The following is a 16,357-nucleotide window of genomic DNA, read 5'->3' as shown; positions in this document are numbered from 1 at the left end:
AGCGGGGGCAGACGATGCGGAGATGCTGAACTGCAGCCGCTGTGTTTTCTTGTAACGTGGGCCGGCCCTGAGGACTGTCACTCTGATTGAAAAGCTCTTTTCTTTTTTTTCACCCTATCCTCTTCATCTGCTCATCACCAACACGCCCCCCCCACCATCTCTTGTCGTGTCTCCATTCTTATTCTGAACTCACTTTTCTCAAGCAGCATCTTTCCCTCCTTTTCCTCTTCCTCCTCCTCCTCCTCCTCCTCCTCCTTGTTGCTATGACTCATCCTCTGTATTAGCGGATAAAATGGTATTAGAGAGCCAGGCACCAAAGGGCACGATCTGCTCATTTATCATGCATACTGTTACATCAATGCATCTTTACTCATTTGATCCAGCTAATTAAACCATATTGAAAAGTCTATTGTGTCGGCAACAGCGAACAATTATCTTGCTCCGCTGTACGGGAACAGTATCCGCTGATAAACACTCAACAATTAAGCTCAAATACCCGAGAGGTTGGATTCAATTTCCGGTTGCAAGTGCATTTTCGTACATTTCAATATTGTACCGGTTTCAGACGATAAAAATCCTAATGGACCTGGTGGGCTTGCGAAGCACACGCACTGAAATAAGTGGGATTCATAAAGGTTAGAGGCTAAAACACTGACCTTACCTGGAAAGCTAATGCTATAAATACATGTTCCAAAGTGCAGCGGTGAATAATTGAAGAGCGAACCCTAACACGTCCATTTCCTGTTTCATGGTAAATAAGAGCAAACCTGGAGCTACCACGACCACCCGTAATTTCCCACTTCCTCTTGGTGTAACCCTTCCAAAGCCCTCCTCAACCTCCCCCCCACCCAGCTTGGGATGAGTGCCAGCGTCAGCAGCACTGAAATATTTATCAGCCTCCTTCACTTTTCTCTGCTATCATGGGAGACAAGACACCGGGGTCTGCCTCACTTAGTGCGCCATTCAGAAAAAGCAAAGTGACTTTAAGATGAGAAAAAGAAAGAGAGAGAGAGAGAGAAAAAAAACGACAACATACGTCAGAAGCCTCATAAGTAAAGGTAGGATTGAAGACGAGGGTCCGCTGGCTTGATGGACCGAGGCTCATCGGGGATTCAGAGGAGGAAGGAAAGTAGAAACACAGCCTGGTGAGAGGCTAAAACTGAGCTTCGGGGATCGCTTCCGACTCTGGATCACGAGGGATGAAAGAGGAGGAATGGAAATGTTCTTTCCTTGGCAGGTCTTCGAAGGCCAGTCAAATAGTGAACTGGTTTACTGTAATCAAATTACTTCAGCCTCAAACACAGAAATCAAACACTTTCCTCTCGCTGATACTCATTAGTCGCACAGCGTCTGATCATCTGCGTAACAGGGAGACTGGACTTGAGTTTCGTATAATATTTTGTTGCTCGGAACATAATAGTTTGGCTTCTCGTGTCATTACTTTGGCAGGAGTTCACGCTGCAGGGAGGATGGAACTGTGGAAGAGTTTACTACTGTTCAGACTGGAGCTTTTTAATGTCATTGTGACATTTCGCTCTGCTCTTTCGGTCAATGTAACACACGTTGAATTGGACAGAAATATTGAATTTGCACCATATAAGTGAAGCACATTGACTAGTTATGAATTACTTCAACTTTCATCTTCCATTTCTTTAAATGTTAATTGCTCTTTTGTTTTCATGCGCTTTAACATTTTCCCCATATTATTGCATTACATAACCGTTAAACTATTTATCTCATATTAAAATGGTACTGTCTTTATTTGGAATAAATATTATAGGGACCTTGAGTTGTATCCGTGCACATTTCCTTTGGGCTTTGTGGTTTTACTTGCGCTGAAACGAAAGATCTTTTGTATTTCCTCTAATTATGGGTGTTGATGGGTATTTTTATACGTGGGCATATGGACGGGTTAATGGTATGTTTGCAAATGGCAGTTAAGTGGCAATTTTACTTCAAAGAAGTTGTGGAAAATGAAGAGTGTAATAAATTACTTTACCACAGGAAGTAACAAACTAAAGACATGCAATATTATTTTTCATTGTGGGTAATTGATAATTGCTTTACTTTGAGCAATGAGCCCCGCAGCAACATTTGTTGTTGTTCTTGCACAATGACAATAAAGTAAATTCTGATTTCACACTGCTGAGAAATAATCTTCTGTGCGCAGCACCCCTGCAAGGCAAAGCTGCTACTAGCATTGGACGCAAGTTGATTCTTAAATTACAGCTTGACTTATTTGGTCTCCTAATAACAACTCTGTTAATATCCTAAAACACCTGTTTCAAATCTGTAGGGAAGCTAAGTAGACCAATGAAGCGGGGCGATAATTAGACACAGAAACATTTTGAGTTTCCGAAGACAAATAAAAGCCGTCACGCGCCTTTCCTGAATGTTCATAATTTGTCCACAGTCAGCGGAGGGTCAGTGGATGGGGTGGAAAGGGAACTCTGCAGAAACGTGGACCCCGACATTGTGCGTGGGAGAAGCTAAAAGCTTACACCTAAAGTGCTGATTGTGAAGATCATGAAGCCATTGCAAGGCCATCCAGAGCTACATTATTGATGACACTAATGGGACCGAAACACATCAGTGTCAGAGGGGAGGGGGGAAGGGGGGGCAGCCGGGGTTCCTGGTGGGCTGAAGTGGCACTTTTCCACTGGTGGCCGGGTCTCCCTTTACTAACAAGCAGTTCAAACATGAAAACTGGAAATGCTGAGCTGCACTGATCATCACTCGACTGGGGACAATTAGAACGAAGCTCCTACATTTTTAAAGAAGGCACTCCCCTCCTAATTCTTGATGGCCTTTAACTTTTGTCTTTTAGCTGCCAGATGAAAGCACTGACACGCACACGCACACACACACACACACACACACACACACACACACACACACACACACACACACACACACACACACACACACACACACACACACACACACACACACACACACACACACACACTTCACTAGACTTAAATTAATATCCTGTAGACTTACTCTATCATTAACCATAATTATCACTTGCTGTAACACCAACCTCAACCTAACTTTACTCCAACCGTTAAACTTGTCATTACCATAAAGTGCAATGGATGATGTGTGAACTTGAACTCTCACCCTCAGGTCTGAGGCGCCATTTACACATTTCCAAGTGAAAACAGAAAACTGTTGTTGCATTTTGTTTCAGGGTTAGTTCACTTGCCAACACTGCTTAGAGACACTGAAAATGCAACTTGATTTTTTTGTAATAAAACCACACACACATGCATGCAGAGAATAATATGATGAAAACATTAACAAGTGCACAGACATTCGTATGGACAATCAATGAGGTACCTACTCCCATTGTGCAGAAGAACTATTTACCACAGCTGTGGTGCACATGTGCAGTAGCAGCATTTCAGAAAAGTTGCATTTTCCTCAGTTTCCATTTTCAATAAGTTCCACCTTGGGAATCGTTTTCAAGAAATTGTATTTCCAGTGGCTCCGAGCACAGTTGTTGTGTAAACAGACACCCAAAACACTTTTCTATCCTGCATTACAGACATGGGGCCCCTGTGACCTTTGTTTCTCATTTTTAAAAGTGATTGAATTATTAGTTTGATGGCGAAACAGCTACTTTATGTGAACTAGGTATCAATTGAAATCACTCTGGAGTTTTTTTCATGCTAAAAAGCTATAATGTATTCATGTTAATTCAAACTACTCACATACAATCAGTCTGATTCAATAAAGCAGCTTCCATAATTCTCATGAATCATTATTGTCGATATACGTCAGACAATTTGTATTATAACTATTACTTGCGCAAGCCTCTTAAAAACTTGAGTTTGGTCCCAACATCTCAAGCAACTCCTCACAATATGAACGTGTTCAAGCATTTGGGTATCCACAACATAGGTAGAACTCACCCACTCACACACACACACACGCACGCACGCACGCACGCACGCACGCACACATACACACACACGCACACACACACACACACACACACACACACACACACACACACACACACCTCTTGGGCGCCCGTTGAATACTCGCTGCATATGGTCACGTTTAGACATGTTTACACGCGAGGGCGGCGGAAGGGCTCACGCATGCAAGTTAAAATTAGCAGGGAGGCCTGTGAGCTGTGGGATAATTGAAATGAATGAGGAGGAGAGCTTTGCCGGTCGAGCTTGAGCGCAAAGAATAACAAAAGCTTCGGGCTCCGTGAATTCAAACCATCGTTCACCTCGGAGATCTGTTGTTCGTCTGGTCCTGGACCCGTCAGAGTGTGTCACTCTCTCCTGTCACCGCTGCCTCCAGACGGCAATAAAAGAGCAACGTGATGACAGATGCAAAGGAAAAAAGACTTTGGATCACCCCCGTCTGCCCCCGACCCTCACCCTTCCAGCCGTAGATCAGCACTTCCTCAATACTTTGATCACTAAATCATGTTGTGGGTTTGCACCAGACCACCCTCGCAGACCGCTTCCGACGAGGTTGCTTCAGACAGTCTCCAGGTTCACTTGAGCACATCGGAGCCGGTTGATCCGCCTCACAACCCTCGAACTACCTGCCCTCATGTCGTTCCTCCCATCTGCTCGCCTCAGTCTGTGTGTATAATATGACAAGGCCTGTCGTCGGCGAGTTTGCCGCGCTGCTGTTTACAAGGAGTTTAGAGCTTTGGTTGGTGCCAGTGTTTACATGCCGGCGCCGTTTACAATGCAAAAAAGCAAGTGCTGGGACTTTGCTGCAGGGTTTTTCACACTGACAGCACGCCGTTGCTCAACGCCGCACCCGCCGAGCCTGTTCTCACAACAGTTTAAAAAAAAAAAAAAAAAAACCCATAACAAACACACATGTGGATGTTCAGATAAGAGTTGCGCAAACGGCTGGCACACCCAGGCAGTCATGTGGCTTTATTTATTGTTTCAACCCAATCCCAACGTATTATTTCAGTTAAAAAAAACCAAACAAAAACCTCTGTACCCATGAAGGAAGTTTTCAACTGGCGTAAACCTGCCACAGGCTTAATTTTGTGTTATAGGTGGTCTCGAGCATAAAATAAACAATTAAAATTTATGTTTATATGCATTCTTATCTTATAATATCATGCTAAGAAACTTTTGTTCTCAACTTCCAGCTATGCTTGGAAAACTCCTCCAATGTTTCGTGCAAACGCCACTGATTGAAATGTCATGCACAACACTTTCTTTCCAAGGTGACTCCTCTCATGTTGAGCTCATCACAAAAAAAAAAAGAAAAACTGCATTTGAGAACGTGAGACTGCCAGTGTAATGAATCTGAACCATAGTCCTTCTTTTTTCCCCCCATCTCATTCAACCACTAAAACACACTCACAAGGCACACTCGCTCTCACTCCATGCATAATTCAGCAGGCGTCCAATTATATCTGAAAATAATTCTATATGAACATGCAATATTAATAGATTACTCTGCGCCCCCCTGGAACTCTCAGTGTAAGAATAAGATAATTCCAGGTCCTCAAATGATGAACTCTCTCAAATCCTCCCGACGCCAAATGTTCCTGGAGCGCAAATCTGAAGTGTTTGCAGTAATTGAAAAGCAGCAAGCAATTAGTCGCCACAGCTTTTACCTCGTTCTGTCCGACAGCTCGACTGCGTTCTGCTGCTTTATCCCTCAAAAAACAAATGTGTATAACGCAAACATAATGCTTGCTTTTCGAGAGTTGCATTGATTTTTAAGGTGCTGGTATTCATTTATTCTGTAGAAAGAGAACCAGCATACACAGAAGGTTTCCGTCTGACACAAAGTGGCACTGTAACATTTAGCCACTTTAATGCTGTAGAGATGGCCGTGTGAGTCATTCTCTACACTCTGCCTGAAGTATCTCAGAACCAGTTAATGGATACATTTTAAGGATTATATGGGCATATATGTGACTGTAATCACAGCATGTGTGCATAAACTCACTTTTCTTTTGACAAATGTTAAAATAAATGACTATTTTTAGCGTTAGCAGCTTTGTGGGCCTTATTATGCTTATATATTATTAGCAGGAATCAAGGTTGAATTTGCATTTGGCCATTTAAAAAAAACAACATACCAATTAAACAGTAGTGAAAGTGACAGCTGCAGCCCAGAACAGCTCTATGTTCACAATGTTCTGTGCTGTCAGACCATGCCCTCATGTTAAGGATAAGTTACATAATCCTGTGCTTTGCATAAGTGCATCATGTCATGCTTTGCAGATGTACACATACCTTAATGCTTGTTTGGGTAAAAGTAGAGAAAACTAACCGACAAAATGCTGTAAGCAACAAACCACAATCATCTCCTCGCGTTTTTGCGTCAGTAAAAATCAGAGAAAGCTCTTTCATTTGCAAGTAGATAGAATGAGGCTGTTTAGTAGTGACACCTCTGCTTCAGTAGCAGTGAGTGTGTCAGACCACACTTCATTTCAACCCATCATGGGTTCACTGCTGTTGACAGGTATAGTAGCTTCATTAGCAATCTGATGCAAATAATGACAACTAAAGCTTTCAAAATCATTTTTACTGGAATATTTGCAATATTTGCAAAATAGGGGCCGTTTATCTGTTCAACATCAGTCCATTACTGTTGCCGTTGTTACTATTTTACAATGCAAATCTGAGTTCACAACATTGCTAGAACTTCTACTTATTTAAGAAATAGGAAAAGGTGGAAGAGTCTCGAAAAATGCTGTGGTTTACTCTGGTACAGTACCAGTTTAAGTTCTGTTATTGAAAATTCAGAGGATAGATATGATTAAAGTCCAGGTTATTTAAAATCTCATTCAGGAATAAAAATCTGTGAAAATCAGTGAAAAGAGATTTATTCAGAAAAGTTGAGACTCCAGTGTCAACTGGAACAATATGAAGCTTTTTCAGTTGACAAAAGGCCAGAGGTGTTGAATAGAGGGGAAGAAAAATTATTTTTCCCAACTTTCCACCAAAAATTAAGATAATACAGGAAGAAGAAGTTTCCAGTATTTAGTGTAACTGTGATTTGTGATCTATTTATGTGATTATTCATGAGATCCAGCATGGACAAGACCACAAAACTGATGCTTACAGATTGTGTCACAATTATTTGCTGGTCGAGACGTGTTACTGTTGTTAGATATTGTCAGTGACTGAATAACACCAATGACTCAATATAAACCATTTTCTTTCTGCCACTGCTGCCTTTGACTTTCACGCCTTGTTGGACACCAAAAATGGGACCATGTGTGCAAAGTTCAGAGAAATGTTTTCCAAGCCTTTGGGAGATATTTTGAGAAAAGCCTAAATGTAATGTTTTATGCTTATTGCTGTTAATAGGCAGAGGGGTGAAAACATCACTGACGTGTTGAGCAGACTTCTGGTCTCTCTGGGCACCACGACTTTCCGTCCAAAATGACTAACAAGCAACGGCAGCTTTTCTGAACATTAATTAGTCAGAAGCAGGAACTGTTTAATGTTGTTGCTGTTCCTAATACATATTCAACTCGGTGTTCTAGAATAACTTTGTATTTACATACTTAGATGGGTTTAAAGTTTGAATAAATTGGCTGAAAATTCTTCCGGCAGATTTATTTGAGGGATGTCAGCAACACCGCAAAGTGGGCGCCTTGCTCTGAAAGCAAAAACTGCCTTTGATTAAGTCCACACTTGGTAACATTTGGAGACGGGTCTTCAGTGTAAGAGCTACAGGGATGCACCTGCACGTCCCTCCCTGACAATGACTGAGATTAAAGCAGTTTACTCAGCGCAGCACAAACACATTGAGATCGATATCGTAATGAGCGCAGCAGGCTTTTGACTTGCTCCCCAACAAGAGCACCTTTCTTGTCCCGGAGCACAAATCACTAAGAGCCCAGTGGATCAATGTGTCCTTCCTTCTAATGAATGTGCAGTAAACATGATTAATGTCATCAGACTCTCAGTTTATCTTCCTGTTTATCTGCTCGTATTTCCTGCTCCTTCTATCTTCCAACCCTCTTCTCCCTTTGCCCTCCTTCTCATTTTTCCACCTCATCTCCTTCACGACCTGTCCTCTGGTCCGCAGGTGAGACCTTCTCGGAGAACTACAGCCACACGGAGCAGTGCGCGCCATGCACCCACTGCACCGGCCTGATGCGGATGGAGACACCCTGCACCGACTCCAACAACGCCAACTGCGTCTGCAACTACAACTTCTTCTTCAGCGAGTTGACGGGCAGCTGCGAGCCGTGCACGGTGTGCCCGGCGGGGCAGGGCGTGTATCGCCGCTGCGAGCACGATCACGACACCGTGTGCGAGGAGTGTGTGGACGACACCTTCTCGGACCGGGAAAGCTCCCTGGACCCCTGCCTGCCCTGCACCATCTGCGAAGAGGAGACGGAGACACAGGTGGCCTCGTGCACGCCGACCAGTGACACCGTCTGCCATAGTAAGTCTGACACATGTTTTTTAATGGTACCGCTAAAAGGCTTCACTGATAGATAGCATTTTTACTGCCTTACACACTTTACAATCGTTGCATATTCCCGCACACACTCACATGCCAATGGCTGCCACACGCGCAATTGAGCTTCCATTGCGTTTTGGGAGCTCGGAGCCACTTTTTGAAAACACAACTTTGTGAAAATGGTTCCCAAGGTGGGATGTTTTCCAAAACACTCTGAACTATGAGTAGATACGCAATGACAATGGCGGCCTTCAGAGTGTCATGACTCCCAGTCCATATTCTCCTGGTACTTGGTAGTTTTTATAGTTGAACATCAGTTACATTGGGTTGTACGTTGTTGGTTGGACAAGAAACTGAGTGAAGTGTTACCTTTGCTTTCAGGTTATGGAGACAATTTAACCTACTTTTTCTTTTAGGATGTTTTTATTGATGATTTATGGAACAAGAAGAAAAATGTATAGATTACTGAAAACTATTTCTGCTCTTTTGTAATTAAGACCTTTTAAGAGTCCCACAGCTACTATATATGTAGAAAAGTCAATTCACATGACAGATCGAGCATCTGAGAGACTTGTTAATGAGTCCATGCAAACCCGATAGAAAAAATTCCTTCTGTCATTGTCCATTGACAAATCAAATTTATTTTCCTGATCAAAATGGTGAGTCAGTTATTCTTAAAAAAACAAAAAAAAAAACATGCATCCGCTTAGCCTTATTAGTCCACTTGGCAAAAGGGCTTGGCCTGCAAAAATAATGACCACTTGACAGACATGGGACAAAACAAAGCTCTTTTATTGTAATGCCATGTTTCTGGTTCTACTTTCTTGTGTTTCATGGAGAGAGCTGAAGACTGTATAGGTCGGTCAAAAATGTGAAATGGGTTTCTTGAGAGTTCCTTGAAGTAACATACGAATCATTTATATTGAAAACTTTTAAAATTTCATCCAAAGTCATAAATGCACAGACCCACAGCTTTGCGGTCAGCGTGTCTTTCATTTACACCACAAACAAAAACAGTGTTTTTCATGGGGTGCTTTCGCCTGAATCCGAACCTGGCTCACTTTCACCATTCATACAGATTGTTAAGGCACAACAATTGTTCTTGGTCACAGACCAAAGCAACTGCTTTGAGACTCGGAGGAAGCGGCCAGTGTTCGTTCACTTATGAATTTCTGGATCTGGGGTTTGTTTGAGATGAGGCCTGTTAAGAGACCACCTACACTCAGGTTCTCTGGGACATAAACTCTATAGTTGGGGGTGTTTTCATTCCATTATGTGCACAGGAGAAGCAGATAGTTTCTCACAGCTGTCCGGAGAACGACTTCGGGTGTAATATGGAGTAACAACAAAGGCTGTTTCCTTTATGATGCTTGGGCAGATAGGGCCTTGTTCTTCTGTTTGGGTTCTTACCAGACAAATCCAACTAATTTGTAGAGCCACCATTCTCATGTGGCTTTGATGATGCACTTTGGTTTTCTTTAATATCTTGTGTGTGAATAGAAACCCAGGCAGTTTTATGAAACCATTGGAAGAACCCAGGCTCTCTCTCCTCAATCTGTTGGGTGTGGTTGTTTGGTATGTGCGAGGGCTGGAACCCAATGGGCCAAGGAAGCCACCAGAGTTTGTTTGTGCCGCACCAAAACATATCAGCCGAGAACGCGCTGAACCGGAGAGTCAGCGCAGGCCCAGACCACAAACTGCTCAAGTTAGTGCTGAGAGCATCATGTGTCTCAATCACATCTGAACAAGCCACCAGGGGGGACTTCCACATGTGTGTGTGTGTGTGTGTGTGTGGGGGGGGGGGGGGGGGGGGAACCAGGCGTGTTCAGAGGTCAACCCAGGCCAGATTCTCAACCAGCAGGAACTTGAAAGTTTCAGCATTTAAAGGTCAAAGACGACTGCAGAGTCAACAGTGAGACAATGAATAATACGCTCTCCCACCAAACAGAAGTGAAGGGCGGAGGACCAAAAAAAGTGGAGCTCCTTGTGCATGAGAGTAATGGCAGCTCACATCCAAGGAAGCTGTAAATTCTCTCGGGTCAGACAGGGCATGAAATTGACCTCATCAGGGGTTCTCAGGGCTGAAATCTAGTGGGTAAAAACTCATAAGTGACATTTCTCTCCATTTTCTCCATAAAGATAATTTCTTTTTCTTTACAGCAATAACAAAAGGAGTGGCAGCAATAATGTAGGACTTGACATTTTTAGTGCCCACAGCAAACAGCCTCCTCTCAGTAATGGACCCTGATTTCACAGAAAATTTGTGGTTCTGGTTTGTTCCTGGAAAATGCTCTGCTCCTACCTTGTGGGATTGTTTTTGATGCAAACACTGACCAATCATTGTGCTTGTGCGGAGTTATTAAAATGCTTTTTAATAGATGACTCACAGACTAATGCAGGGAGGAAAATCTCTGACAACTTCTCATAAACGTTGGCACCCAGACTTCAGCTGTAATAATACTCTTTGGAAGGATGAGTCGGTTGACATTTCCTGGATTTCATGGCCTCAGACACTGGCAGATTCTTTGGATCTGTTAAGTTAATGAGCCCTTAAAAAAAAAAAAAAAATCTGTCAACACCCTGTTGTTGCACAGCGGATGTAAAAGTGTCCCATGGATAGTTTACGTTACTCTTTTAATAGCCTGTAATGGCACTGACAGGTGGTGCAGAAATGGACTGCGGAAAGATATGAGTGGTAAAGGTAGATGAGGTGGAAGAGGGGCTAATAACATAGATGATGACTTTACACCCTATCTTTCAATGCTAACAAACACCATCCAAGGTGCTGCATTTTTTACAATCAATAAATCATCATCACAGTGATTCTGAACACAAACAAAACGATTCAGAATGTGGCCTCTACTCAGCTTGTCACCATATTACAAAACAATTTAGCTGTGAGGGTTTTTCTTTTCTGGAAATGTAGAGATGAGCCTTTTAGATTTTGCCACACTGAGCAACCCACATCCACATTTCTCACAGTGTGAGTACTTTAGAAAGACTCACTTTTCACTTTTTATCTTGCACTTCAAAAAGGTAAACATTTGTGGCTTTGAGTAAAAGACATCAACATTCTCAAAAGAATTGCCTGAAACACTTGGATTAACTTGTGGCACCGTCTCTTCAGAAATTCAATTTGTCCAGTACTTTGTGGTGAGAAAGTCAAATCGCATGTTAAAGACAAGTTCACCCGACAGTGTTTTCATGCAAAAAGACAAAACTTAAGTTGTTTTAAGTTTGTTGTTAATTTAATTTGAACATAAACCTTGGTGTGCAACAACCAAGTGAAAGGCCCTCTGAAGATCATGTCTCTCTCTTCTCTCCACATCCGCATAATGTTTTGTTCAGTTTTGAAGACAATAAGAATGCATTAGAAATCAGAGACATCTGAACCAAGTGAACACAGGATGTGACAACAGCAGGTCCTTGTGGGTCCATGAAATGAAGGGAGTACAGTTTTGTTTTTATGTTTAATGGGCTCACAAATGGCAGCACAACCACTACAATGATTCCACAAGTGCCTGAAGTTCAGAAAACTTCATTGTTGTGGAAAGTTTGGTTGCATTGTTGTCTGTTTACACTTTTAGCTCCCATGTTAAAGCAGCAGTGTGAACATTAGTTTTTAGCTTAGATCACGCCAATGTGTTTTTTTTGTCTGCTTCTTGTATAGTCCTTTTTTTTTTTTTTTTTCCATTTCCCTGCCATCAGACCTTCTACACCAGAAATGAGCCCAACACTGCGTACCCCCTCCAACATTCAAATGCATGCAACAACATATCTGACATATACTAGGCCACAATAAAGCCTTTTGGTAGCGCCCACCCAGACAGCTACACTTTGACCCGCCTTGTCCTGAGCAACGGCGCTACGGCAGCAGTGATGGTGGGGACCGGGGATGGCACGATAAGTGACCTTATGGGATGTCTGTTTGAAAGAAGAGCCCTGTAATGGCACCACTGGCCCCGCGGCCTCAGATACACGTGGTCGTGATGATGTTTCCAGGCCCTCCATGGTGGTCTTCAATGACTACAGATGCAGCAAACAAGAAGCTTGGGAGCTTAAATGTTCTTCCTTTCTCAGCATTTTTTTTTTTTTTTTTTAAGGAAACCTTTTTTTTTCTAAATTCACATCTTGTTGATCCCAGTCTTACAACTTCAGTATAGAAGTCACAATTGGATGTTTTTTTCTTGTTTAATTCCCAAATCCCCAGTTCATATCCAGCTGTCACATTGGTTCAATTACCCGACACTGAAGACAGAGCGATAAAGGGTGGCAGAGAGAGAGAAATAGAAATCAACGGGGAGAGGTGCAGCATCTGTGCTGTGCTGGTATTCTATGCAGAGGGGGTCGATATGAGTCCTGGGATTTCTTCTGCTCGTGCTCAGGTTTCGCTGAGTGACCTCTAGCAAGCGCCCACACTTGACTGCGGGACTCGCACACGCACGCATGCACGCACCTACGCACGCACGCACGCACACACACACACACACACACACACACACACACACACACACACACACACACACACACACACACACACACACACACACACACACACACACACACACACACACACACACACACACACACAGACACACACACACTCATCAGCCTCAGACATACAAGCAATTCTCATCAGCACCCAAAATCAATACACGTGATAGCAGGCTAACGTGGCACATGTACACCGTTCTCCCTGCCAAGTTCGCCTCTACATTTTTCGTTAAAGTCCGGACGCTGTACATGTGTGAGAACTCCTTGATGTGAAATTGAAAACATCTCCTGCATCTTTTACTTGAAGGTCTCTGTCCGTTTTTTTTTGCACCCTCCTGGCTGGCCTCTCTGGAGTTTTTTTTTCTTCTCCTGCAGACTTTGGTACAGCATTAAACATGACATGTTGAGCGTCTGATTGCCCTCGAGAGGAAAGATTAAGAACACAAGATAAAAAAAAAAAGAGGGGACCTCTTCTCTCTTTATCGGTCCCCTCTCATCACCTCGTCTTCCCACAGTGGCCCTCGTGTGGTCGGGCCAGCGGCACGGTGGAAGGTGGCCAGCCTGCATTCAGCGCCTTCACCGCTGCAGCATAATTACTCCTGCTAATCAGAGCACTTTACAGCGGCTCCTCTGTTCATCTGCACCCCTCTTCACTCCCTTCTAACACTCTCTCTCTCTGTCTGCCCCCCCTTCCCGACACACACCACCCGCCCTCCACTCTTCCTATTAACCCTCCCGGACAGAAGACAGAGCACTCACTTGAATAATTCGCCCTACATGTGTGATGGATGTGTGTGCACACCAGGCGATAGAGACAGAAGGAAGAGTGTTTGGGGGCTGATAAAGAGGTCATTGTGCATGTGCTACGCCTGATAGCTGCTCATCTCCACTCCGGAGCTTCCAGCAGCCAAGTCTTGAACCTCTGCACGGGACCCCGGGGTTAACTTCACCATAAAGACCTCGATGGCTCATAAAAATTAAAGCTTTTTTTTTTTTCCCTCCCCCCCTCTTGTCCACACCCCGCTAATAAACACATTTCCCCACGCGCACGGCCCCGCTCTCGTAAAATCGCCGGCTAGTTTTATATTGTTTCACGAGTGTTTCAAGCCCACCGAAGCCAGAATGAAAACGTTAAGGGCTCCGCCGCCGCCTTTAAGCTCCCCTTCGTTTCTGGCTGAGATATGCTGACTCCCAGCAGTCGGTTTTATCATTTCGCTCTGCAGCCAGCTGTGTTCTCAGCCTCAACCTGGAGACAGAGAGAGAGAGAGAGAGAGAGAGAGAGAGAGAGAGAGAGAGAGAGAGAGAGAGAGAGAGAGAGAGAGAGAGACGGAAAACAGCAGGAGTTATAAGGACGCTGCCTACTGTACTCTATGCTCTGTGTGTTGAGTCACTGCTATGCGAGAGGTATTCTCATTAGAGCTGCGATCCCGTCACAGATAGAGTATATTTACGATGCATCCCGAGGTGTGACTGATGTAAGCGCACGTCTGCACGGCGAGGGGAAAACTCACTGCACTAAAGAGCACTTTTTACAGTAGCGCAGCATGACTGATTGCAGCTTCTCTGATGAGGTGTGTGTGAGCCCAGACAGTCTGCACACTTTGCCTCACTTTCACACCTTCCATTCACAATTTATCCTATTTGCCAGCTCGTGTTGCATGGCTAATACCATTAGCAGCCCCCCCCGCATTAGCCCGGATGATGTATGGCAGAGCGTAGGAAACCTGACTACTTCCAAAGGAAAGGTCAAGAAATGTATGTAATGCAGACACTCGTGTTCCACTCCTCCGAATGCTCCCTCCTTTTTAGACGGATCTCAATCAATAGCGCCGCTTTAAATAGTCCTCCGCATCATCTCTGTGTTTCTAAGTATGGCGCGCACATGTGCTGTGTTTTTCTGTCCCGCCAAAGATATTTTCCACCGTTTCAGTAAACCAATCCCACCCCCACACCAGGCCGGAGTGCCCCGTCATCGCTGCGCAGACGAGACGGACCAACGTGGACTCTTAACAACAAACAGAGATCTCTGACATGCATCAGCATAAAGTTGCCTATCACGATCACGACAAATCAACAGATTGACTGTGTCAGTGGGAAAAAAAATGTGCGTGGCAGCGTTTGGCTGTGATGGTCCAATGAAAGTCTTTTTTTGTGGTTACAATAATCAGTTCATCATTTATTCCTCCCCCCCTCCTCTCAGGATTAGTTTTTGTTGTCCTCTTGGTCATCTGTTAAAGTATGATAAAACAAAAATGATAACAGACCACTGAAACAGGTAAAAATGTCAAATGAAAATGGAAATAATAAAAAAAAAGATAAAATATTACAAAAAATAAATACCTGTTCAAGACAGAATTAAACAGAAAAAAGAACTAACTAAAATCAAACAAGCAGACAGATGGAACGAGACAATTTAGAAAAAATATAGCAACAGCCAACAAATACTGTCAATCAAACCTCCCAAATACTCAATTACTGTATTTGATGATGGATGTCGATGCATGTTTTCATCAAAATGGCCTTTAAATGTGTGACAACACTGACTGGCATCTATCTACAATACTAGACATGGCTACCTCCCCTGTAATTTTGAACGTTAAATCAACATCTTCATGAAATTGGTAACCATCAATTTGATAGGACCTTCAGTTAGAAGTGCCTGGTAACAAATCGCCTGCCCAAATAAGTGAAGGAGATATTCTCGTTGCCCTCACAATGATCAAAGTGGCCCATCCCTGGTCTGTACTTGGTTAAAAGCAGAGTCCACCACACTGACCCCCCCCCCCCCCCCCGCCCACACACACACACACATTCAAGTATTCAATCAAAATAATGCATAGGTAGAATTTGCAAACTCCACACAGCTGTTAAACTGTTAAAAGACAGCAGACATGGAGACACACATTTCAGAGGAAGATCTCTTGAGAGCCAGTCAAATCAAGTGATGAACATCGGCTATTGCAGCCTAAATGCCAGCAGAGAGGCATTAATAAGTGATAAAAAAATGACTTATGGTGACCCTTTGAGCAATTTCCAGCTTATTAAGTCACTATATCTTTTAGATTGCCGTTACTTTCTTTGGCTGTTTCTAACGTTTTAAAACTGACTGCGCTGTGAAACAAGCACCAAGAACATTACATTGCCGATTTAGCAATTTTAAGGCCTCTATTAATATTTAATAAACGGTTCTAATGCACCTATGTTGACCATTAATAAATCTTTCAGCAACTATTACTCTGCTGATGTCTTCTGAGTACACAGATAAACAGGGACAGTGTAGTAAACCTCAAGTGTAATATATATATAGTGTATAATCAACACTAACCTAAAACACCTGTACATCTAGTTATAAATACATTTTAGTGTGTAATAAACATTTTATTGAGCGTTTAGATGGTTGTCATTAATGCTATCCAGGGAAACTCATAATAAC

At 43.2% G+C, this 16,357-nt stretch overlaps 1 protein-coding gene across 1 annotated transcript in view; it reads left to right on the top strand.

Annotated features, from left to right (window-relative positions):
- Window positions 1-16,357, top strand: part of ngfra (nerve growth factor receptor a (TNFR superfamily, member 16)) — a 41,836-nt gene that overhangs the window by 7,106 nt on the left and 18,373 nt on the right. The window contains exon 3 of the mRNA XM_080510763.1: window positions 8,050-8,412. Within this exon, the coding sequence (XP_080366889.1) occupies window positions 8,050-8,412 (363 nt within the window). The remainder of the gene's footprint in view (window positions 1-8,049; window positions 8,413-16,357) is intronic.

Source organism: Blennius ocellaris (genome assembly GCF_963422515.1).
Source record: "Blennius ocellaris genome assembly, chromosome: 16".
Taxonomy (NCBI): Eukaryota; Metazoa; Chordata; class Actinopteri; order Blenniiformes; family Blenniidae; genus Blennius; species Blennius ocellaris.
This window is presented reverse-complemented; position numbering and strand designations above follow the sequence as displayed.